The following is a 25653-nucleotide window of genomic DNA, read 5'->3' as shown; positions in this document are numbered from 1 at the left end:
GAAGAGAGACAGAGACAGAGAGAGAGAAGAGAGAGCATGGGGAAGAGATCCAGCTTTTGATCGTGTCCGTTTCAGCGACATCAACGGTCAAAAAAAAAAGTGTGTGGACGTGGTGCAGGAGGGTGAAAACAAGGGAGGGGCCCATCGCCGACACCAGCTGCCCTCCTCGTTGCCCGTTGTCCGTTGCATGCCGCTGTTTCTCTTTTTTCTATTAATTTAATTTTATAAATTTGTTTCCGGATAAAAATTATAAATTGACGGCGATTTAGTAATATTAAAATGATTATACTGATTTATGACGATTTTTTTATAATTTATTACTCTCTTCAATATTGATTTTATACGCGTTGATTTTTAAAATAAATCATATTTAAAATAAATAAATAAATTATATGAATTATTTATATAATTTGAATAGATCTGTCTCTCTTTTTCCATCCCCACAAAGTAAATCATTTTATATTAAATATAAAAATTATTTTTATAATTTAAATATATGCAACCTCAATATTTATCTTCCTCCCTCTCTCTCCACTTATCAAAAGTAAATATTTTTCTTTCTCTCTTTACTCTATTTTTTTTTAATTTAACTATTACAGTCCGAATGACATTGAATTTATAACTTTAAATCTATCATCTTTAAACTTTTCTTCACATGATTATGAATTTATAAAAATTTAAATAGTTTAGATTTATTAGATTTCAATTAAAATCTATTAATCAACTTAGAAAATTTTGATTATACTCATTTCAAATCTTGTAAATTTTTAAGTGTCAAGGAGTTTAAATATGTCCTCTTTTATTGATTTTGAACTTCCCTAATAATGTTAAAGAAAAAAAAAGTATTCAACGTTTAAGTTGAAAGTTAAAAAATACTAGAGCACCTCTATGAGTCCGAAATAAATAATGAAAGATACTTTTGGACTTCTTACAATCTCAAAAATCAACAAAACCTTAAATGGATGTAATGAACTTTCTAGATCAATTCGTGCATTTTGATTGGAATTTACTTATAAATTTAAACTATTTCTATTTCTATAAACTTATATTCATTCGATAAAGTTGAGTAAGAGAAAGATAGATATAATATCAAATTTTGATTGGATCTAGTGTGGGGAGACCACATCCAGCTTGGACCGAATTAAATTGAGTCTAAATCAATCATATTTAAAATTAATCTGTTTGAATGATTAAATATTTAGATTATAAAAAAATTATATTACTTGGACGAGGAGGAGAAGGAGAAAAAGGAAAAGAATAAAACATGGAGAAAGTGGAGAAGGAATTCGAATATGGAATTCGGCTTTCCTGAGCGACTATGTCTCTACCAAAAGATAAGGCAGGCGGATATGGTGTTAGAAATCTTCAAGTATATATGGAATTTGGCTTTCCAACAGACAAAAGACTCGATTGTGGGTTCGATGGATTCACCATGACTATTTGGGGCAGCCTGACTTATGGGCATGGCAAACTGAGGCCTCTGCTCTCCTCTCGTCGAGTCGATTGCTATGGATTCGAGATGCCATTCGTGCTCATGCTGAATCGACTGAGCAGGCTACTGTGATGCTTTCAGATTGGTAGGGACGACGGGAGCAGAACGGTCCCTCCAAAGCATATGACTTCTTCCAGCCTAAGAGCAATGGAACATATATATATAGTTGTTTGAACACCTTACCTCATGCCCAGGCACATATTTATTGTGGCTTCTTGCCCACACAGGGACTTCTCAGAACAAAGGACTGTCAACCTTATATGCTTTGCAACACATGTCTGCTTCGTCTACCTTCTTTCGATGCGATGCCTGATCAACTATGATCTAATTGGGTATGCGTCAAGACATGAGCACTTCTAAAAGGATGCTGCGAGTTTTCAAAAGATTCTTCGATGGAATCGGCCAACTCACTTATAATAAGGCTAGATTTTTGACCATGTAATGCATAATTTATCTTATTTGATAAGTTCAGAATCGATATAATTTTGGAGGTGATATACTAAATGCAGATAGGATGTTTACTAAGAATCATACACGCATGCGTTTCAATCTTTCAGTTGGCTAGTCTGGGGTTGATGCCTCCCTCCTCGTCCTCTTTTTTTTGCTATTGATTTTTCTATAGTCTATTTTACTTTTATCGATTTGGAATGTATTAATATTTTAGGGATATTGCGGATTAATTTTTTTCAATGGAAAGATAAATCTAGAAAGTTGATTGCCAAGTGATGTATGATGATTGATGAAACTTTTTCATGAGATCAATTCGATTAGGTCTGTTTAATTATGTAATGATAGGCCCCATTACTAAAGGTGCTTGTCTAATTTGTCTATATTCCTCTGTCAGAGCCCAAGGATGGCATGGGACTGGTCCCCTGAAGGATTGGGTTGTGTATGGAGTGACCTTGTGTAGAAAGCTTAGGCATGGTCCCAACTGAAGCCTAGCAAGCTGTGAGCTGCTGAGTCGGGGCCAAGCACTTAGAGCCTCGAGTTGAGGTGGTCAAACCGTCGAGTACTCTTAGCATTGAGACGGATGTGTGGGTTGTCAAAACATTCAAGAATGCTACATTGATAGGTGCTCGGGTCATCGAGCACTCAAGGTGCTTAGATAGTATGCAAGATCGAGATGCTTGAGTTGTGAAATTGAAGTGCTCGAGCTAGGAACTCGAGAGTCTAGGGCAAATTAGGAGTTGGATTGGTGCCAATATCTACTAGGTCTAGTAACATGGAATTGAACTAAATTTATCGAGCTAGAAGAGTATTGGATTAAAAATAATGTTAATTAACTAATTAATCAGTTGAAAATTACTTAAATGAATACTTATTTGGAGCTCTAGTATTGCAAATGTCAAATACAAATTTGAGTTAAATATTTTTAACAAAAAATATTGTTAATGATAACTATTTGAATCAATTGACTGATATCACTTAATTTTAATTAAGTAGTCAATCGATTAATAATTTAGATGATAATGATTAATGGATGGACAAATTGAAGAAGAGTATTTTAAAATATTTTTTAAAAATGATCCGATTTTATAATAAAATACCGTTCAGAATTTGAAATGGAAAGGTTGGATTTTAAATTTGCTTGCGTACCTTTTCTAAGTACCCCAATGTTTACCTCCGTAACGAATGCCGTATGAGGGTCCACCGGTGGGACCCTGTTAAATGCTTATATATATATATAAAAAGAGAGACAAAGTTGAAATAGAATTAAAAGAGGGAAGAAAATCGATGAAGGATGCTCGTCTTAGGTTTGGTTTGTGATTCCCATTTCGGAATCGACGGAAGGATGTGCGCAGGAGGACTCCTTCGGCTGATTCCTCGCCCTTTATCGGAATCCCGGTCGCATACCTCGCGCTCTTCTCGTCTTATGTTCCTCTCGAGCATGATCGTGGCTCACCTCCTTTGACATTTCCGATTTTTTGCTCCCTTGGCGGTTTTCTTTTGCCTCTTAGATCGCAGGTGCGGCGGTGGAATTGGGAGATTTGGCGTCGGATTTGACATGTCTTCGTTTCCGTTGTTAAAGATCCGGCCTTTTTCGGGCGCCTGGTTTGGATTTTGATTTCGCTGCATGTAACTTGAGGTGCCCGAGGGTTTCTCTTGTTTTGGGGGTATAAATCAGTGAGTTTATATCCGCACGCCGTAGTCTTCTGTAAATACCAAGTGAGCTTTATTTATTTCGGCATTGTGAAAAAAAAGAGGGATTCTGTCAGAAATATTGTTCTTTAAGTTCGGCAAGGAAATCAAGCTAGTCACGTAAATGGACAAGCAGGCCAATGAGAAGATAGTTAATTCTGGATGCAATAATTTTCAGAAATTAGCTTCTAAACGAGATGCAGAATGTTCTTCTGTTGATGATCTTGTTAATGGAGATATCTTGATGAATCCAGGGGAGTATGTCAGTAACCATGGATCTATTCTCAGCTTGCAGCCATGGATTTTCAGAAAAGGAAGCTACCTAAAGGACAAGGAAATGATGAAGGCTAATGGCGATCATTTTGAGATAACAGGGTGTGAAATGGATGTTTTCAGTAATAACTCACTTGCATTGAGCTCGCCAAGGAATGTCAATCTGAGTTATAAAGATGGTAGAGGTCAAAGCTCTCTAAGAAATAAGTCTTCTCGCTGCAAGTTAAATAAACCTCTTTCTTCCTTGGAAGACTGCCTCATTCCTCACCTATACGATGAAAATTTTGAGTTTAAAGAGTTTGCTTTCAGTTCTTCTTCCACTTTATCAAGTATGAGGCCACTTGTTGTTACTGATGGAAACAAGATAATCAGCAAATCTAGTTATGGGCCTGTAGATGTAAATTTTGATAGTGGTATAGACAACACAAATATGGAGAATATATCTGGGGTTTCTCCTCTTCCTGGATCGAGGACACCAAAAAGAAAGAGCAGAGACGTGCTGCCTGATAAATTAGGCCCTTCCAACACTAGGAGACCACGGAGGCTTATTCATCGCAAAGGTACTATTGCCACCATGCTCCTAATATCAGTGTTTTAGATTGAAGCAGATGGTGATTTGTTTACATATGCTGTTCCTCTTCCTTTTCACACATGTTGGATGGTTTAGGCTGAATTGAACTATAATTCTTTTAGAGTTAAGTAAGATGGCAAGTAGCTTTGAGTATTTAGACAGGAAAAGTTAGCATTGTGACAACAGAGAAGAGAAGAAAGGGCTACACAATTATTTAAGGGTGTCAAATAAAAGTCACTCTTGGAAGATGTAATATTTAATGTTATTAATGCATAAAAGGGTATCTTTATAAGACTGATTGGTTACATTGAAAGGAAAAGTCTTACTAATTGAATATGTCATAACTTGCCGGATAAGATAATTGACCTATTAACTTTGTTAGGCTTAACTATCCTAAAATACTTAGGCCTTGCCTTCTCTTAATAAAGGTCTGGGCACAAGGGAGAAAGGAGTGAAACAGAGCCCCTTCTGCTGATTACTTGGACGTAGTTGGACATTGAGTGACAGAGGAAGCATGCCAGCTTCCACCCCTTTCCTTCATATGACTTTCCACCCAAAAGTGGACGGACAACTAATGAACGGTTGAGAAAGTTTAAAAGGGCAAACTTACCTCATGCAGTACATACTAGATAAGCTAAAAAATAAGGATTGTATTTCATTTTATTTTATTCTTGCCAAACTCTCTTTCTTTTTTGCAAATCCAAGGTAAATTGGTGCGAGTCTTCCTTTCCTCTCCCTTCCCTCATTCAAGCTTATAAACCTACCCAATTAGTTTGCAAGCCTCTATGTGAGACAAAATGTGATGTTCAATATTGGTTCCACCGTCTACAAGGCTCCAGTTAAAGCTTCACATCTCTATCAGGGGTCAAAGTCCCAACCTACTACCTAGAATCATTTCTAATCGACAACATCATATGATGCTCAATAATGGTTTCATCACAAAGGCAACTCCTTTTTCAGCACTTCATGTGTAGAAATAAGATTTGCTCTGATATCAGTTATGGCACATTATGCTTACATGTGAGAACTGTCTTACATGATTCACTTAATGTCCTTATGTTGTCAAAATTACTGCAAGGCGATGGACTCAATTCAAAATTAATGTTCTCTTCTTCACCAATCCAAAAGGACTGAAGTTGAGTTCTCTTCTCTGTTTGCTTTGGTTAGATTTAATGCGATCTGCATCTACTGTACTAAAAAATCATTACTAAGCTAAATTTTGTTAACAAAATGTGGATCTCAAAAATATAATAATAAGCTTGGTTATGAGGGTATGTGTATGTTCAAAGATAAATATTAGATTTTATATTTATAAAAAATATTTTAATTAGGATACAAAATGTGAGAGGTAGGAGAGAAACATGTATTGACCACTCTGTTTGTTTTCTTCTGTCTTGTCTAATTGGACAAAGGTTCAATTTCGGTGGGCTTCTTATCTTGATAATGTCTTGATTCACATACCATCAGACATGAGAATAGAAATTGCATTTAAACATTGGAGGTTCTTGAGATGAGATATTTTTCAGTTAGGATTGTTTAAGATGTCATGACTGCTTAGATATGCGATATGAAATAACAATTATGACTTAATGTGATCTGGATCCCAGCACATTTCCATCCATCTAGGTCCTTTTGCAATTATATGAATCTTAGCTGCAGTTTTTCTCACCTGAACCGTGCCAAATTGTAAGCGCTTGCCAAAATTAGTTGTTCATGTACATTGCTGCTTCACTAAATTTCTACTTTCTGTCCAAAGTTCTTATGTGCTTATAGTCCTAACGTGCTTATAGTTAGTTTACACTTTTTGGTTAACTCGGAATTCTTTATTTTGAGTTTCATATGCACTGCATAAGGTGCAATTCCTTTGTCATTTCTACATTTTTTTAGTCCTGTTTTGATTTGCATAATTTGATGTTTTACTTAAAAATCTTGATCTCATTTTCCCTATTCTTCGTGCATGTTGTTGAAGTTCAAAGGTTAATCACTTATTTCAATTTGTATATTTATGTTGTAAGACTCCCTCTTCATGTGTAGGTTATATACTTGGCTTATCCAAACTCAACACACAAATTGATGAGATAACATTATTGTCACAATGAACATAAGACCTCTTGCCGTAATGCCTTATTAAAGTTGACTAGCTAACCATTTCGACCAAAAGCTTGATGTATATTCTTAATAGATGCAACTAGACTTCAGGCCACTTATTATGTTGAGGACAGTATCGGTCTACATATGAACATGGCAACTTTAACTTTTTTATCCAACTGTCATGTACATGTGGTTTTTCAAATCTATGATCTATATATATAGTGATTGACTATCAGGACAGTATTGGTCTACATATGAACATGGCAACTTGAATATATACGCCTAGTTTTCAGACCACTTATTTTGTTGTTTAAAACATGTCTGTTGATTATCAGGACAGTATTGGTCTACGTATGAGCATGACAACATTAATTTTTTATCCAACTATTACGCACATGTAGTCTTTGAAATCTATGATCTGTATATATAATGGTTGATTATCAGGACAGTATTAGTCTACATACGGCAACTTTAACTTTTTATCCAACTTATGTGCATGTAGCTCCAGTCGATTGTTTTCTTTCCTTGCTGTTTCTGTTACTTCACACTCAAGGTACTCATACCGATTCATCAGCGTGTTATCAATGGCATGACATTTGAATGGCCTAGGTGTCATCCATTTGGATGCTACATTCAATATGGAGGAACTAAATTCCGTGTCGTGGATGCATCATTGCCATGTCATCTTCATTGGGCGCACCATGTGCCATATGTTGTGTGTGCATTGTATCAACAGAACATAGGCTGCCATGTGGATGTGGCATGTCAATGAAATGATTTGTATTATTTTTCTCTACATGTCAGTCATACTGAATCGAGTCATAAGTTGCTTAGTTTTATTATGTCAAATTCTTGTTAATTTCTGAATCAAGTTTCTGAAAATATTCTGTTAATTAATAAGCCGGTCAACTTTTGTTTCAGACTCAGTTGATATGTTACATGTCTTCTCTGTTGGAGTTAGCTTTGGAATCATATCGACTATACTATCAAACAAAAAAGAAATAGATAATTTAAAAGACATGCTGAAGAGTTCAGAAAACTTGGTTCAGGATTTGCAAGAGGAATTGGAGATGAAGGATACTGTAATTGTAAAAGAATTGGCTGATGAAACTTGTGGGCACCAGAAACCAAGTGATATCAATGTTGAGTTAGAATTAGCTGTGAAGGGTGAGAATAACCAGATTTGCTTGCCTGTGGAAGCATCAAGGAGTGAAATAGAAGCAGAGCTTGAGATTGAGCTGGAGAAATTAGAAATAAGCATGAATTCTGGAAAAATGTCAGAGCTTGATGAGGTAAGTCAATATGTTTTCTAGTTCTTGTGAATTTTTTGAACTAAAAGCAAGTATTCATATATAACTTACACTTTTCCATAGTGGTGCAAACTTTTCTAATATGTGGTGTCGCAGTTAACCAAATTTGACAAACTGAAATTGTTTTCCTATATTAATTTTTCTAGAAACCAAACCAAATCAAATAGCATGTAAACGAAATCGAAATGAAACTGAAATTATGGGTTCAGGATTAAATTTGTTTTGTAGTTTTAGTATTAAATTATAAGTCTTTTAGATCAGAATTTATCTTATAAAATCTAACATGTCGAATTATGGTTTTATATTGTAAAATTTCTTATTGCAGCTTGATCCAGACCTACTAGCAGATGTTGCAGATGGAGAACTAAAAGCAGAGAAACTCCCTGGTATGGTCTCTGAGGATCATTCGACTAGTGCAAACGAAAGCAGAAGCTCCTCGGCAAACCTGATACACGATGCGAACTATTCAGTTTCACCGTGCGAGCTGAGCTTACGTCTGCATGAAGTAATTCAACTCAGGCTACAAGAACGGATCAAAGAACTAGAGACTGCACTTCATCAAACACAGAAACAACTCCGGTTGCTAGAATCAGATCACCTTCTCACTCACAGAGCCTTCTCCAGCAGCGACATGGGATCTTCCTCGAATTTGGATAGCCCAACCGGCTTGGATGCATATGATGAACTTTATGAAGAGTTTGTGCAGGCAACGAACAAGGAGGAGAACCAGCCTACGACAACTTACTCGAGGCACCAACGCTCACATTACTTGCATTCATCTGATGATAATTTGATATGGGAAATGGATGACCCAAAATCTTGTGGGAGGGAATCAATGGGGGATCAGAAGTTGAAGAACAAGGGATCATTCTACCGTGATGAGATTGAAGATGAGTATGATAACGACGACGACAACCAAGACGATGATGAAATGAAGATTTTAATTAAACAGATTTTAGAGAAAACTAGGCAGGGATCACCTGCTGTGCAACATGTTCAAAGAATGCTATTTTCCATGGATGATTAACCTAAAGGTGCAAGTTTTCAAGTTTATTTTCTAGTGATGTTGTGCATTCTTATAACTAGTAGTAGTTCATTTTTCTTTGCACAAGAGCAGAATTAACTCTTTGGAAGAATTTTTGAATCTATTTTAACAACTCAAATTAAAACATAAATTAGTGAAAAATTTATTCACCAAATTTACATTTATGATCTTGGTCACTCACTGACTAATCCAAAATGTTGAGGTAATGTTCTCTGTTAATTATAATTTTTTTAAATTTATTTATTTATAAATGATTGTGAGATCAATCGTGTGAAACGGTTAGAGCGATATATTTTATCGAAATTGAAATTTAGAATTAGTTATAATTTTCTTTTAAATTTATTTAAGAAGTTGGTATTTTTGTGTCTTTATTTTATATTCAGCTCTTTGGATCCCTTGTTGACCCAAAAGAGGCCGCTGCGCCTCCTTTCGGCTCCAGCGATGGCAGATGGAAACCCTAATTCCAACCCCGGCGTCCTCGAAAGCTTGGGCGAGGAGATCGTCCGCATCGTCGCTCCTGTCTCCGCCTGCATGCTCCTTGTTGTCCTCCTTGTCACCGCTCTCCACGCCGGCGGCGACGGGGGAACTGACGTTACCTCCATCGCTACCATCGCCTACTCCGAGGAAGCCTCCGATTCCTTTTGGGACAAGCTGGAAGGCGCCCTCCTCAACTCCTTCGTCTTCGTCGCCGTCATCACGGTCCTCACCTTCCTCCTCGTCCTCCTCTTCTACTTCCGCTGCATGCGGTTCCTGAAGTCGTACATGGCCTTCTCCTCTTTCGTCGTCCTCGGCTTGCTTGGCGGACAGATCTTTCTGTTTCTCACCGCGCGGTTCTACGTACCCGTTGATGTAGTCACCTTCTCGCTCCTCTTGCTCAATTTCTCCGTCGTTGGAGTTTTGGCGGTGTTCTTGTCGAAAGTTCCGATCTTGGTTAACCAGGGCTACTTGGTGACGATAGGGGTGCTCGTGGCCTACTCGTTTACGCTCCTACCGGAGTGGACCACCTGGGCGCTTCTGGTCGCGATGTCCTTGTACGATCTGGCAGCTGTTCTGTTACCTGGCGGGCCCTTGAGGCTTCTGGTGGAGCTTGCAATCTCCAGAGATGAAGAATTGCCCGCATTAGTTTACGAGGCAAGGCCAGTGGAGCAGAATCATCCAGGGGTTGGAAGGAGGCTGTGGAGAGAAAGTAGGGATACTACTACTACTAATTCTAGCTCAAACTCGAATGATCTGGAAGCTGGAAATCCGAATCCGCGATCACAGGAAGCAAGTCTGGTTGTTGCTGAAGAAGATGCATCTGTTTCAGCAGTGACTACCCCATTGCTACCGCCGCAATTGGCAAGGCGCAGAGAAGAGGATGCAGAAGGAATTGGATTGGGTTCATCAGGAGCAATCAAGCTGGGGCTGGGAGATTTCATATTTTACAGCGTTTTAGTTGGTAGAGCAGCACTATATGATTTCATGACAGTATATGCTTGCTATCTCGCCATCATGGCTGGGCTCGGCATCACTTTGCTACTTTTGGCAGTTTACCGCAAGGCATTGCCGGCTCTTCCAGTATCGGTTGCGCTTGGTATACTCTTCTATCTCTTGACAAGGTATTCATTGGAAGTGTTTATGGTCCAATGCTCAACGAATCTATTGATGTTCTAGCATTTGGAATTTTTGTTGAAACAGGAAACAACTGAAACTTTCTTGCAAATATTCATGCATTGTGCCAAGTCTATGTAATGATAAATTTCTGCATGATGATACTTTTGGATGATCTCACAAAGTTTGCATTTGGCATTGAGCTTCAATGAGCTATAATCCAGTTTCAAGTGATTGTCATAACTGAATTTGGAGCTTCACTCAAAACTTTCTTGAAGTGCTTTTCTTTGTTGAGGCATTACCACAATCAAAAGCAAGAACAAGCATGATTGTACAAGGCTTCTGTGCTTGTTTGATGCCCTGTGCCCCATTCTATTGGATGTTTCTAAAGTACAAATACCATCTGAAACTCAAAAACAGTACTCAATTCTATTCATGGTGAGTGATGTCAAGAATTGCTGAAGTCACTGAAAGCATTCATAAAATAACATTAAGTCAGTTTTACACTGGAAAAATAAATGCAAATTTTGATAGTTTCTCCTTCATATGAAAGAAACTTATCTTCATGGAAAACAAATATCTCTATGTTCATGAAAACTATAGAACATGTTGGAAAAGGAATATTACATGGAGAATGACTATAAACCAACATACATTTACAAAAGTGTAAAAGGAATATGAATCACCAGGCATTTGATAACATGTCCTGAAGATTTATTTATACAGGGCAAGCTCATCACTTGCGTCGACTCTGCAATAACTTGGGGGAACCTTCAAAAAGATCGAGCAAAAATTCTTCCAAGTCATTGGACGTGTACTTGAGGTACCTTTCCCGGTGTCTAGCATTGTCCAGATGGGTGGCGTACCTACCTTCGAACCTACGATATGCTTGTATCAATTGGGCAGAAAGAGCAATCTTCAGATCGTCGCGGAGTTTTTTATTAGGAATTATCCATGAAGTCTGTGCCTTGTAAACCTCTTCAAATGCAAGGTTGAAGCCTTTGAATCTGTCCTTAAGAACAGACAAGGTAGGGGAGCTTGAATTATGCTTGCAAATCCCCTCTTCCCTCAGAAAAGAGATGACAGAAGACCATGCATTCCTCTCATAATTCCATGCATGTGTTCGAAACTTCACAATGTGGGCACGAATCCATTCGTCGCCCAAGAAGCTTCTTAGCTCAGAGCCCTTAACTTTGTCAACCATATAACAGACATTATTCATGATGAAGATGTTTTTCAGCGAGTCATCTTGGTAAAGTTCGGATCTGCGATCGATGTTTTCTTCCAGAATTGCGGTCACTATCTTCAGATGCCAAGCCAGAGGGGAAGAAGTCTGTTTACTGTCTTCTGGCAGTGAATGGCCATTCTCATGAGGGTCTTCAAGAATCAAATCGAGGGTCTCACTGTATGCAGAAAGGGCCTTTATGTAGTTCATTACATATTTTGTAAGGTGATGGATGCCACCTCTAGCAAATGCAGTGGATGAGAAGTTTGATCGAATTTTATGTTTGAACTCCTCTAGGGTCCTTCTCACAGACTCTTCTAATCTTGCTGAAACTTCACTGCATTCTGTCAAAACATTAGAACCTTTGTCTTCTGGGAAGAACTGCTCCATGCCCACAAGAAGATCTTTTAGAGCCTCGTATGTATTGAGTGTCTGGAATAACATCTCTGGGTTTGGAGGTGAAATGGCTATGGCCATGACAATGCTGAGAAGTTGAAGGACAGAACTCTTTGTGATATCAAGGAAGCATGACTCTCTAACTGAGCTTGGAAGTTGCTCAAAGACAAGATCACAGAGTTGTCTTTCTCTGGCAACACAGACCCAAATGAAAGTACGCAATGCTTGGATCAACTTCTTTATCATGCTACTCAAGACTTGCCACTCCATTTTGAGCACGTCTTCAATGTTGAGTCTCTCCATTTGAAGAACTGACAGGCATTCCTCGAGAGCAGATTTCCTGCTTAACACATAAGTCTGGCAACATTCTTTATCGTAGTTGGATCGAAACATCAGATTGGCAATGGATGCAATATTAGAAATCAAACCGTGTTGGATTGGAGCAATCCTAACATTGTCAGGCTCTCTAACAGCATCACGGCGGGGTGCACCATCAACTGATTCCTCACCAAACGAGCTGCTCGAGAAGTCCATGCTGTCATCTTCTGCAGAATGAAATGAGATGCTACCAGGCTCTAATGGCTGGTAACATTGATCTAAAAGCTCCACAAACTCATCCTCAAGTCTGACCATTCCCATCTGAAGAATGTTTTGGGCAAAAGTCAGGAGTTCATTGTGCTCTTCATTTTCACTGCTCGATTGTAGTAGTCCAAGAACTTCGTTGAGCTCCCGGATTACATCCACATCTTGAACCAAGTCTGATATCAGTGACTTCTCAGACTCCCAATTGAGGATCTTGTCGTGTAATCCTTTCAACTGCTCTTCAATGTCGCATAGTGATACTTCTTCTGCAGTTGTCAAGATGGAGAACCGAACACCAAGATCTGCTGCAATCATTTCTACCACACCACCAAATAGATTCTCTGTCTCTTCCTGCACAACATGCCTGCCTTCCACCTGAGAAGCTCCTAAATGCACACAACCGGCCATAAGATGATGCCTACTTGATCTGGAAGAGATGCTTCTGTGTAATTTATAAACAGTTGGGAGTTCAGATAATCGAGATGTTGAATCACAGGTGAATCAACAACGAACCCTAACAGCTACAGATAGTTGTGCATGAAGAACAGACACGAACAACCTAACAAAACACCACCAAGTATTCGTCTTCCTGGTTTTCTGTTTTCCTTTATAAATATTCAACCTAGTTTTCTGAAGAACCAGACGAAACCACAAAATTAAAGGAAGAAAGTGCAGGATTATGAAAAAGAACAACAAGAGCCAACAGGGGAAGATACTTACCGGATGATTTCCAACTCAAAACATCCTCTTCAGCGATCCAACGAAGACGAGAAGCAGAGAGCACCCAGAATTCGAGTCAACATCCACAAGAAGAGTAGGGATTTGTTTACAGAAACCCTAGTCGAGGGTTCAAATTCCACCCCTTTCCTCGATCTGATTGAGGAAGGAAACCAGATGAGAACTATGCTTGGAGGAAAGTAGTGGAATTCCGGGGTGCCTCTCTCCCTTCCTCGGCTTCTTTTTCTTTTCTTCTTCTTCGTCGTCTTCCCACGGCGGCCTCCTGTAGCATTGACGTCAAAATGCCGGCGAGAAGAAAATCCGTGTTGCTTCTCCCACTGACTCGTCCGGATACCTTGATTTTAATTAAACGAGACTGTGGGGACTGTTAGAACCACCAATAAGAAGAAAGATATGGCCAGATGTCACGATGTTTCGGGTCGTGGCTGAGGAAGTGGTAGAGCAAGACTTTGACAGAGAACGGAGCTCGAAGCACGGAAGCTGGTGTAAATGGGAGATCTGACCGTTGGATGGTGGAGCAAACACGATTTAAAACCGTTCGTTTTTTCCTACGCGATACGAGCCGTCGGATTCTTCACGGACGTTACGGTAGAGCGGGTGTGGACCGGCTGACTTTGACCACTAGCTTTAGTTGTCAAGTAACGAAAGGAGACCACGACGAGTCGTACCCACTGTGCTACCGAACTTAGTATTGAAATTAATGGGTCCCGCAGATGATTAATCACCTTATATGGACCAGGTACCGATTACTTACTTATCCATCAATTTTTAATAAAAAATAATAAATGAAAAATAATAGGGCCGATCACTGTTCAACAGTATAATTATCCTCTATTACTATGCTACTATTATATGAGATTGTGACCATTATTTTTAGAAATTATAGTTGAGTTGATTATCGATGAATACCTTATAAATAACAAGAGTTCAAATATCGACGAAGCATAAGCAATATTTTTTTAATTATGACCAACTGTAATTTCTCGATTTACCTTTTATAGATGATATATAGTAATTAAAAAATCTTAAGATGCTCTTAAATCTTAGTCCAAAATAATACTTACATATCACAAAACTTTAAGTTTATTTAATATAATAAAAAATAGTGATATTTTTTAAAGAAAAAAAACAATCAAAAATCAAAGAACTCTTTTTTTTCCCTCAATGATCACGAGCGTATCTCTTTCATTTTTTAATCAAAACAACGCGTTATCTATCTTTAAATTTTGAATTGTTTGACTAGTTATACGAACAACATAAGTTCACTTTATATTGAGGGTAATGATTTATTACATGAAAAATTAACATGAAATATTAGCATGAAAGACACAAGGGATTTGCATGCAAGTGTCTCACTTCCATGCTTGTATCTTTCATGCTAGCATTTCATGCTAATTTTTCACTTCCATGCAATTATAAAATTCTAATCACTATAATATTATAATAGTTATAATTTTATAATTGTTATAAATTAGATTTATTATATTCATATAATTGATAATTAATTCATGATTTAATAAGTACAAGTAGAAGATAATAATATCAAATAATATATTCAAAGCAACTATGTCAATGAGATCCTTGATAATTAAAAAAAAAACACCAAGCATGTGTCGATTGTACCTTCACATGTGTCAATTGCTTGACTTAATTGGGCATCTAAACAACTGGATGAGCTAATCGATTTCGTCTTAAGCAATTTTGATCAAACACAAGAATAATTATATAATTTCATATATCTTTCAAGTTTCTTTTAAGTTTGAATTTGATTTAAAGATATTTCTAAATTGTATTTGTAGACATCTTATATTTTAGACCATAAAGGAGGTTAAACTGAATAATGAGTGGCCGCCATCATTGTCGGTGCCTGAAATATCATGCTAATTAATTGGGAATAATGCTATAATCAATTAAAAATGGGTGCAAATTGAAATTGAATTCTCAATTACTTAAAGAGAAACTATTTTATAAATATAATTTTAATATATTGAAGAAATAAATGTGTAACGATGAGTTAAATAACATCCTATTTTAAGCTAAAAAACAACAAAATTAATTACTTCTAAATCCCTTATATATATATATATATATATATATATATATATATATATATAAAGAAGATGATAAATTATACATTAAGAGGAAAAAATAAAAAGAAAATTAAGAAATAATAGAATAAAAGAAAATTCACAAACGAGTAACATATCTTGCATTTGTTTCGAGGACCTGCACAGATCTCTCTCTCTTCTCTCTCTCTCTCTCGATCTCTCCCTCTTCGTTGAATCTAGCGGAAGATCGCATCCCAAAGCATTTCCCACGTTCGAATCGTTTGTGCCAGATCGAAGCCAACAAGAACACGAATTCTCAACGTTTTCCTCGCGATTTCGATCGCAATCTCGATGCTGGCACATGAGCGCCACCAGCACCACCCGATCTTTCAGCTCCCGGTGCCCGATCTCCGCCTCTCGACGCGCGGCTGATTCGTCCTCCTGCTGCCCTCGCGATTTGTTAGTGTGGGGTGGCCTTTTGCTTGGAGGCGCTGTGGGCTCGGAGTCTGTTCTGGCCGGCGCCGCCACGGCGAGGCCGCAGCGGTGAGGGCCGGCGGCGAGTCGCTGCTGGCGCAGTGGCCACGATGCAGATTAGGTTTTCGCCTAGCATGAGAAGCATAACGATATCGAGCAGCAATGGGTTTCTGGACTTGATGAAGGTGAAGGTCGCGGCCCGTCACTTCTCCTACCGGACCCTCTTCCACACCATTCTCATCCTCGCCTTTCTGCTACCTTTCGTCTTCATTCTCACCGCCGTCGTCACCCTCGAGGGCGTAAACAAGTGCTCCTCCTTGGGTAGGTTCGGGCAACATATATTCTGGATCTCCAAATGCTTGTAATCTGTTACCAAATCTTCTCGTGTCATTACTGGCTGCAAGATTCGATCTTTTTTCATTTCTAGTTACTAAAACATGTCATTCCAATTTTTTGTTTGGGGTGAATTGCTGCATTTTTCGATTTGGATCCGTTGATTATTAATTTGACTTTCATCGTTGGATTGGCATATTTTCTTGCATCTTTTCCTTCAATCGGTGATTTGACAAATTATCCATCCCGTTTCTTTATTCTAGATCTAGGATTCAATATAGTTCCACTGTCTAGGATGCTGTATGATTCCATTTCTTGGTTAAACTTTAGGGTCATTGTGTGAAACCTTTAGACTTTTTTTGAACTTGATCTGCTTGATTGTATTTCCATGTCGCCCTCTATCTAATTTTGATAGGGGAAAGGTGTTCTTTTTCATCATAAGGACTTAAAAAATATTCAACCTATCTATATGTGTTCTTAATTTCTACCTATATGGTCAAATACAGTTCAGCAGTTGTGCATGTACATAATATGCTGGTACTTGTACTTCTCTCCAATTGTTAGAGCAGAGGTATCCCATGCCTTTCCTCTTTCTTTTGTTTGTTGGGTCAATTCACCACAATGTAGATAAGTTGTTTTGTGTGTAAACGCCCTCTGCACAATTTGTTAACTGTTTGTGAATTTCCTTTAAATGTTTCCTCACATTTCTGTATCGGCCTCTTTTGTATGATCAGTGATTGAGTAAACAAAACCAGTATATAATTTGCTCCTGCTTGTATTGTTATGAAGATTTTAGTTATGTTCAATTTTTTTTTATCTTCTCAGGAACTCACCTTGAAGCAATTTATAATTACTTTCTAATTTCCCACATATATGTCCTGATCTTAAGTAGTTTTTATGTTTAGTATTTCCCTTGTTTTTTTAGTCATTAATATTTGCATGGTTCTTTTTGTTTGAAGCATTGCTACTTATATAAGCTTTCTCAAGGGTTGCTTGAAGCAATATTCAACTTGGAGACTCTAATAACTTGTCAGCAGTGAGATGTGCTGGACAAGGATGTTTGGGTGATCAAAGCATGTGGCATTTTGTCTACTATTTTTTCATACAATTATTTGTTTCATCATTTGTACTGTTTTTATATGCTTTCTATGTTCTTCCTTCAGTTTGCTTCTCTTTATAAAGCAGTTGTGTAATAATAACTTCAAATCATTGAATAAGCAAGAGCCCCATGACAACTGAGATTACTTATGGAAATGCTTCAATTGAATATATTGATTCTTCATTCTGGAAAATTTGCTTATTTAACTTCTAGAGGCAGTTTCACCCTCAAGCTTTTAGCTTGTCTCCTTCTGTGTAATGTTATTAGGTTATAGGTTTCCGATGACCTTCTATTTGAACTTTCTATACTACTTTTCATGTTTGATTCCTCTGGAGTATTCCACAAGCATGTTGTACAAGTTAATGAATGTGAATATTTTACAAAATAGTTATAATTAGAGTACCCAACTGTCTTTACCTTTTGATTGTAATATCATCTTGCCAGAAGGCATAAATTCAATGCAGAATTTGAATCTTTCTTTATTTGTTTCAGATTGTTTGGGAAGACGACTAGGTCCAAAGTTTCTTGGTCGGGGTGGTGATGGTTCTGAGGTAATATTTTCTCTTCTTTGCTATTTTAGTTCATGATTAACAGATTATTTTCTTGCGTGAAAATAAAATCCTACATTGAATCAACTAAGTGCATATGCAGAAACTTGTTAAAGATATATACAAGTTAATTGACCAAGTAAACTCTGAGGAAATTTCAGCTGGCTTAAAATTGCCAGAGTCTTTCAGTGAGTTTCTTTCTGACATGAAGAATAGCCAGGGTGATGCCAAGACATTTGCTACAAGGTTGAAGGCGACGGTATGCTGTTTACTTTTCTTTTATGCTCATCCCAGAAGCCCATTATGGTAGTTTATCAGAAAACAAATGTTCACCATGTTGTTGCAATCTTCATAAGTTGAATTACATAGAGAGGCTCTAGTTCTTGTTTGCTGCAGGTTCTCTGAACTTTATGGAGTTGCTATTTTTCAGTTGTTGGGTCTGTTTTAAGGATAGTATTCTGTAGCCAAATTATAATTTCACATCCTTTTCTTTTCGATTAAGTTTCAAATACTTGGCCATTCTCAAAGAATTGAGACTAATCTTGAGTTTACCAATTATATTCAAGATAAATCTTGTTGATATAGTAGAGTTTAAGCTCAAAGCTTGAATTGTGGAGAGAAATTTCAGAACCTCAAATTTTCAAGTTAAGTAGAAAATTAGCTCCTTGAATATAAATGGATGGATTTTATGGAATTTCTATAAAATACCTTGAATAATTCAAAAGGAAGATACAACAAGAACAACAACCGAGCCTTTATCCTATAGTCTCACATCACCTAACTGAGACATTTATTGGTCGAAATTGGAACGCAATTCAAAAGGAATATACAAGGTGGGAAATGAAAAGAGTTTTTAAAGTTTTATCTTATTATCATGTTTCCCTTAGGTTAAAAGGAAATTTTTGAAATTTTAGCACAATCCATCATATTTTATAAGAAATGGTGCAAAAAGTCAAGGTAGCAGAAGTGTCAATGCTAAGGTGAATGTATGATTTTAATAGAAAAAGGATTCACAAATATTATCCTGGAGTTGTTAGGTTTCAGTTGAATAGATAGTAAAATTAGAAAAAATAGGGTAAGATGACATGAACATGTTAAAAAATGACTAATGGATTCTTTAGTTAGGCAAGCAGATTTGTTTTGTTTCAAGTTGAAGTTGAAGGAATAGAGGGGACCAAGGAAAGTTCATTGATGTAATTAACATGATTTAAGATATTTGAATATTAGTAGCCGTGTAGCATTGCGTAATGCATATATTCCAAAGTTGGGATGTGATCCATGTGTTAGGAACAAAATAGTTGGGACTAAATTTGCTTGTTGATAATGATAGACTAGTCTGGACTAACACAGCTTGGTAATGATAATTGTTTATGATCATTGGATCTGTAATGCTTGCAACCTTTTCGTGTGATAATGAATAATCTGTTCTCATTTTAGACTACCATAAGTTAGGATCCATGTATCATAATTTTGTAGTAGCCACTTATATATTTAAATTTCTTAACATTTGTCATACAAAAATTCTTACATCATCACCATAGCTGAAGTGATATTGGTTGAAGTAGAAAACCTAAATAGATATGTTATCTTTACAGTTCTGGTGTTTAAAATATCAAAGGCTCAAAACCAAGAGAAGTTTTAAATCTTCCTTAAATTCATAAGAGAAAAAGGTTGTTTAAATAAAACAATTCATGGCCTAAATTTTTATTTTTCTTCATTTCTACTAGCTTTAATTTTTTTAATTCTATTTTTGCTACTTCTAGCAAATCCGTAACATATGTGATCAGATGATTCAAAGTCCTATAACAGAGACTCCACTTTAGCAGTTCTTACCAATACCAAAATGAATATGGTGCATTATAAGCAGTCTTAATGCTAGAAGTACCTGGGATTGATGCATATATTTGAAAAAGATGAGTTTCTTTTGAACTTGTAGCAAAGCATAGGTTGGTATCAGGCAATATAGCTGGTATGTATTGATACAAATACTGGTACAGAGATGAAAATTAGTTTTGTTCAAACTGATACGTTTCTACTTTTACAGTATAGAATTACAAAACATGACTACATGGTCCACACCAATTCAATTATAGCAATTGTATTTTACTCATTTAAAGTTATAACAAACTAAAAACTAAAATGAAAAATGATGGATATCTTTGTATCATCTGAACTTCATTAAGTATTTCTTTCCATGCACCTAGGGGTTGTTCTGATCTTGGATTAGAATCACAGTCAATGATCAGAGACAGTCTGCTGATCTATAAGGGACTTGCATTTCACTGTGGTGCTGCATGGTTTACTGACATTTTGTCTTGTAAATACTGGGAGAGATCCATAAATGCCAATTGTTACCAACCTATATTGTTCAGTACAACCTCAAGGTCTAATTAGGCTAATTATTTTGTTTAATTTGAGTTGTTTAAATACTTTTAAACCCTAACATCTTCTTGCTTAATTCTGTTTCTTCCAAACCCTCACACTCAAAATATCCAACATTTAAATGAGATTGTTCAGGAGGGGCTAGAGACAACATTTATCCAACATTTAAATGAGATTGTTCAGGAGGGGCTAGAGACACTATGATGAAAAACATCACCTATATATTTGCAGTTTAAGAAATTTTTTGAAATGATTCAAGCAATTCTAAAAGCAGTGCCATCACATATAATAGAATTGGTGAGTCAGAGTATCAGGATCAGCAGAAGCTACACTCTTATGCTCATGGTTTCTAGTCTGTGGTTCTAGAAATTGTGTTAGCCATTACTACTAAAATCTACTAGGTACATTTTCTCTTTCAACAGATTATGGTGTGCCTATTTGTCAAAAACAATTGTTCATCTCCAATTATGTGAGCTTTTGGTGAATTGATTAGGAGCGGCAGATTGGTCAGAAACTTTGAATTTGAATTATCTTGTGTCACAAGTTGTGTGCATAGTAATGTCCATTGTTTTATCGATAATTGACAAACCATAAAAGGAAGAAAAATGAATTTCATGTTTTAAGATAAAAATTTAGGTGAAAACGCTAGAAATTTTCTTTTAACTGCACATCATGATTGTCAACCATTTTTATATAAAATTCATTAAGTCAATATTTATGGAGGTTTATTTTTTATCACTTGCCATGCTCTGTGCAGATGGAAAGCATGGACAGGGAGTTGAAAAGATCTAGACTAGCAGAGCAACTGCACAAACACTATGCAGCAACGTCTATTCCAAAAGGCTTACATTGTCTCTCATTACGACTTGCTGATGAGTATTCATCCAATGCACAAGCACGTAAACAGTTGCCACCACCTGAGTTGCTACCATTGCTTGCTGATAACTCTTACCATCATTTTGTTGTAGCCACCGATAACATTCTTGCAGCCTCTGTAGTGGCCAACTCAGTTGTTGCATCTTCACTAAATCCAGAGAGAGTAGTCTTTCATGTCATAACTGACAAGAAGACCTATCCTGGAATGCATTCATGGTTTGCATTGAATACTCTTCCCTTTGCTATTGTTGAGGTGAGAGGTGTTCACCAGTTTGGCTGGTTAACAAGAGAAAATGTACCTGTTCTTGAAGCTATTGAAAATCACAATGGTGTCAGAAATCACTATCATGGGAATCATATTGTGGGAGCCGATGTTTCTGATACTCCTAGGGTTTTTGCGTCTAAATTGCAAGCTAGAAGTCCTAAATATATTTCTCTGCTCAACCATCTGCGCATCTACCTGCCTGAGGTAATTTAGTCACTAAACATTTTGTTTCACGATATCATCTCTACTATTAAAGAAACTTTCACGGAAATTATGTTGTTGCAAACATGTAAGAGGAATTTTGTTATCTGCTATTTTTTTATCAATCTGTCCGCTATGCTGTGGAGTATGGAGTAGAGGATCAGCTCATAGGGTTCAGACAGTCATCTTAAGCACTTTTCTGGCTTAGGTTATTATCTAATATCCATGTTACTAGGTGCATCATCCTTTAAGATGAAGTGAACCCATATTATTTCAATTGTCATATTATAAACTTAATTAAATAAAGTTAATACAGCAAGCTGTTACTGTCATTCAAGACTTTCATCCTTCAAAATAAGGTTGGGAGAATAAAGGTGGAAAATGTGTAGTAATATGATTCAATGTTTCTTGTCATATGAGCTCTACACAGATATTACCTTGTAGACGCATGTGTTTTTGCATGACTTTCAGTTGAAAATTCCTGAAATGCTTCCATTAATATTTAATAAATTACCACAAGCATATTATATACGCATGTGTTTTTGCATCTCCCTAAAAAAATTAGTTTTATTTAAATAATTCTGATATGCTTTTGGAAGGTCTGAATTAGACACATGGCAACCTTTATTTGAACAGCCGATGAATCCTTCTTGAACTTTTTTGTGTTAAAACATAGGGTGAACTGGTTTCCAAAAAAAAAAAAAAGTTCACCTAATGAGTTTTTGTTGATGTTTATTTGAAGTAAAAAAGAAAATTGGAGTACAGAAGAATATGAATGGAACACATTGTCCCAGATAGTAACTAATTTGTTTAAGATATGAGTCTAGGAAAATGGCAGCTGTGTCAATGTAATTAAAACTGAGTTTTGCTTACCCAGATTCAGATTTATGGGTTATAAACAGAAATGATTATTTTTATATTACATGGAAACTCTTTAGTGAATTCAAATATGTTTGTACGATATGTGAAGCGTGATTAACAGAAATCATGTAAGGTTAAATGTATATTCAATATTTACCAGTAACATCCATGTTAGTCTTACACTAAAATGTATTTTCGTCCACCAAACATATATTTTCACAGGCACATGACTTTGACTTTTTAATGCAATGGTTGTGAAAGCTGTTACTATGGTTAGAATATAAGTTGAGACATGTCTACAATGGTCATAAAAGATAAAAATGTTATGTGTTGACATAAGATTGCAACAGCTACAAGAAATACAAAATTGTTCTTTTCTCTTCATGTTTGTCTTAATTTTCTGAGATTGCTTCAATAGTGTGTCTGTTTATTAATGTTCATGTTTGTGACCCCATGGATGGCCATGAGGAGACATCTTGTTATCCAATTAAGTCGGGTTTTGATTTTGATTATCATGTCATTCCCATATTGATGCAAAGAATTGTTCTCTTCATAAATGGTTTCCTGAATAGTGGCAATAATGTGATCATTCTGAATTTTAAAACAGTTGTTCCCCAACCTCAACAAGGTGGTGTTTCTAGATGACGATGTTGTTGTTCAGCGTGACTTGTCATCATTATGGGAAATTGATCTTTCTGGGAAAGTAAATGGTGCTGTCCTAACTTGCAAAGGTGAAGATTCATGGGTGATGGGTAAAAGGTTCAGAACATATTTCAACTTTTCGCATCCCCTCATTGCTAATAAATTGGATCCTAATGAATGTGCTTGGGCATATGGGATGAATATTTTTGACTTGAATGCCTGGAGGAAGACTAATATTCGGGAAACATACCATTTTTGGGTAAAGGAGGTAATGTCTAACCTCAGTCGCCATCTCATTTTCCATCCTAATGAATGCCCTAAATTTTCCTTCTAGAGAGAACTATAGAAGATTCTTACCATTTATTTTTTTGTTAAACTTCTCCAATTTGCTTGTGATATACTGTTTTAATGTTAAATTACTTGATACTCTAGTTACCCTTTCCCTTCTTAAAAAATTAACTAAATTAGTTATTTTGGCGCATTGGATTGATTCCTAAGTTTCTGGTATACTTTGATTGGTTTAGATAGATGCATCAGTCTGATTACAGATGTAATATCATTGATTGGCAGCAAGATTGAATGTCTTGTGTAGCATTTCGAAAGACTGAATGTGATACCAAAAATATCACAAGCAAAAAATGATCAAGGGATTTCAAAACTAGTTGGATGATCAGTTACAGATAGAGGTGCGAGAATATGAGGCAGATCAAAAGACAATTTAAAAGCAAAAAAAAAAAAGACTTGGGTTAACCCATGATAAGGTGTTATATATGGAGGCATATGATCTATTTAGCAATACCCATAATATTTGTTACATTATGAAGTTTTTGAAGAACTAAAAATCAGATTCATCCTTAAACCCAGTTCATTCATCTTAATAAAGCATGCATTTCAACAGCGGCATAAGACTTGCAGCTCTGTAAGCTGTGACTGGAATATATCATCTGGAAGAATATAAAGGATTGATGCCCTATTCATCTTAATAGAGCATGCATTTCAACAGCGGCATGAGACTTGCAGCTCTGTAAGCTGACTGGAATATGAAATTTCATCTGGAAGAATATAAAGGATTAATGCCTTATTCAAATTATATTATTGTTTCCTTTTAGTCCTTGTTGTTTTCAACAAATATTCATCATATACTTTTCAACTTTCTTTATATCCATTACACCATGGAAGTGGAGTCTTTGCAAAATTCTATGGATATCATTACAGTTTAATGTACCTTGGTTAAACATAGGCTCCATATGTTTACTTGAGACTATATTATTGCCTATAACTCTACGCCCATACTAAGCGTATCACCTTTTGACTTTCTGTCATGGATAGGTCCTCAGATTCTTATTGCACCTTATTTTTATTGGTGAAGGTTTTTTTTTTCCCGAACCACATGCATAAGAAAATTCAACTTGTAACTGATCTTTTGTTTGTTTGTTTTTAATTTTCATACCCTCCTCCTGGATGCTTCAGTAGAAGTTGCTTCCCTAACTGCACTTGCTTGCCTAATGGCTTCTGCAGAATTTGAAGTCAAATCTGACACTATGGAAGCTGGGAACGTTGCCACCAGCTCTAATTGCATTCAGAGGTCATGTACATCCTATCGAATCATCCTGGCATTTGTTAGGTCTGGGCTATCAGGAAAAGACTGACCTTGACAGCGTGAAGACGGCCGCGGTGATCCACTACAATGGGCAGTGCAAGCCCTGGCTGGAGATTGGATATAAGCACTTACAGCCTTTTTGGACGCGGCATGTAAACTATTCCAACGACTTCATAAAGAATTGTCATATCTTGGAGCCCTTAAAAATGGTCAGATAACCAGACTGCTTGAAAATAGAGGGAAGGAGTTACAAACCTCAACTGGTGCACATTTTTTCACTCAAATATCTAAAAGAATTTTGTTGCATAGTGGTGCAGTCAAAACATGGGATGCATCTCCCAGACTCCTACTCGGGCTGCTGTTCCGGCATCACTGAACATTACATTCATTCTAAGACAAATAGTATTCAGTATTGAGCTTCTTAAAGGTAATTCTTCGCAGTATGCTGGACGGTGTATTCCTGTTCTGGAACAAACAATCTGCTCCTTATTGGTAGAGGTGGAGCATCCAGTTGCACGACCAGTATATACTGAAGAGATAATTGTCCTGGAGGCATGCAGATTTTGTGTTTATTTTTTTTCCCCTTTGAAAAGTTTATTTTACCTTTATTTATTAATTTACTCAGACCCTTTCCAGTTCTTTATTCGACCTCTAAATTTAGAGGCCATGGATGTTTAATTCAAACATCTCAACCCCCTTGAATATTGGGCAACTCTAGCAAATGTCTTAATTCATAAGATATTGGAATGTGCAGTTAATTCTTTCACGCAGATTCCTTGCCTTCTCTTATTCATAATAAGTTCAATTGTGTCTTTCATCTTCCTGTGTGTTTTTCTCTTTTCTCACCCATTTTGTTAACTACAGACAGGTAA

General features: G+C 36.7%; 4 protein-coding genes across 5 annotated transcripts; 3 read left to right on the top strand and 1 right to left on the bottom strand.

Moving 5' to 3' along the window:
* The first annotated feature begins 3362 nt into the window (after positions 1 to 3362).
* LOC141822220 (uncharacterized) lies at positions 3363 to 8907 on the top strand. The gene is made up of 3 exons (XM_074709657.1): positions 3363 to 4464; positions 7488 to 7858; positions 8202 to 8907. Exons 1-3 carry the CDS (start codon positions 3756 to 3758, stop codon positions 8901 to 8903), a joined length of 1782 nt encoding a protein of 593 aa, XP_074565758.1. The 5' UTR covers positions 3363 to 3755; the 3' UTR covers positions 8904 to 8907.
* Positions 8908 to 9321: 414 nt separating this feature from the next.
* LOC141821164 (presenilin-like protein At2g29900) lies at positions 9322 to 10659 on the top strand. Its single transcript, XM_074708547.1, has one exon. It carries the CDS (start codon positions 9363 to 9365, stop codon positions 10572 to 10574), a length of 1212 nt encoding a protein of 403 aa, XP_074564648.1. The 5' UTR covers positions 9322 to 9362; the 3' UTR covers positions 10575 to 10659.
* Positions 10660 to 10740: 81 nt separating this feature from the next.
* Positions 10741 to 13729, bottom strand: LOC141821163 (exocyst complex component EXO70E2-like). Of its 2 annotated transcripts, none has more exons than XM_074708545.1 (2): positions 13435 to 13729; positions 10741 to 13344 (listed from the first exon to the last, which is right to left on the bottom strand). In XM_074708545.1, the coding sequence occupies exon 2, from the start codon at positions 13120 to 13122 to the stop codon at positions 11248 to 11250; it is 1875 nt and encodes a 624-aa protein (XP_074564646.1). In that variant the 5' UTR covers positions 13123 to 13344; positions 13435 to 13729; the 3' UTR covers positions 10741 to 11247. The 2 variants fall into 2 exon arrangements, with proteins under 2 accessions (XP_074564646.1, XP_074564647.1); XM_074708546.1 differs by having other exon boundaries at positions 10741 to 13156.
* A 1975-nt stretch (positions 13730 to 15704) lies between these two features.
* LOC141821057 (putative galacturonosyltransferase 13) lies at positions 15705 to 25542 on the top strand. Its single transcript, XM_074708420.1, has 6 exons — positions 15705 to 16295; positions 17899 to 17957; positions 18058 to 18213; positions 21094 to 21681; positions 23147 to 23449; positions 24700 to 25542. The coding sequence occupies exons 1-6, from the start codon at positions 16085 to 16087 to the stop codon at positions 24997 to 24999; spliced, it is 1617 nt and encodes a 538-aa protein (XP_074564521.1). The 5' UTR covers positions 15705 to 16084; the 3' UTR covers positions 25000 to 25542.
* The last annotated feature ends 111 nt before the right edge of the window (positions 25543 to 25653 follow it).

This window comes from Curcuma longa, chromosome 2 (genome assembly GCF_044706935.1).
Source record: "Curcuma longa cultivar G26 ecotype Majalengka, Jawa Barat chromosome 2, ITB_CL_G26_1.1, whole genome shotgun sequence".
NCBI classification, from domain to species: Eukaryota; Viridiplantae; Streptophyta; class Magnoliopsida; order Zingiberales; family Zingiberaceae; genus Curcuma; species Curcuma longa.
Note: the sequence above shows the minus strand (reverse complement) of the source record. Positions and strands in the feature narration are given on the sequence as shown.

What these genes read in the sequence shown, in the direction of transcription:
- LOC141822220 (XM_074709657.1), top strand. Translation starts at nt 3,756, where the DNA reads ATGGACAAGCAGGCCAATGAGAAGATAGTTAATTCTGGATGCAATAAT. An exon ending in GAGGCTTATTCATCGCAAAG is followed by an intron (nt 4,465 to 7,487) that starts GTACTATTGCCA and finishes CTTTTGTTTCAG; the next exon opens with ACTCAGTTGATATGTTACAT. An exon ending in AAATGTCAGAGCTTGATGAG is followed by an intron (nt 7,859 to 8,201) that starts GTAAGTCAATAT and finishes TTCTTATTGCAG; the next exon opens with CTTGATCCAGACCTACTAGC.
- LOC141821164 (XM_074708547.1), top strand. Translation starts at nt 9,363, where the DNA reads ATGGCAGATGGAAACCCTAATTCCAACCCCGGCGTCCTCGAAAGCTTG.
- LOC141821163 (XM_074708545.1), bottom strand. Translation starts at nt 13,122, where the DNA reads ATGGCCGGTTGTGTGCATTTAGGAGCTTCTCAGGTGGAAGGCAGGCAT.
- LOC141821057 (XM_074708420.1), top strand. Translation starts at nt 16,085, where the DNA reads ATGCAGATTAGGTTTTCGCCTAGCATGAGAAGCATAACGATATCGAGC. An exon ending in CTACAAGGTTGAAGGCGACG is followed by an intron (nt 18,214 to 21,093) that starts GTATGCTGTTTA and finishes TGCTCTGTGCAG; the next exon opens with ATGGAAAGCATGGACAGGGA. An exon ending in TGCGCATCTACCTGCCTGAG is followed by an intron (nt 21,682 to 23,146) that starts GTAATTTAGTCA and finishes ATTTTAAAACAG; the next exon opens with TTGTTCCCCAACCTCAACAA.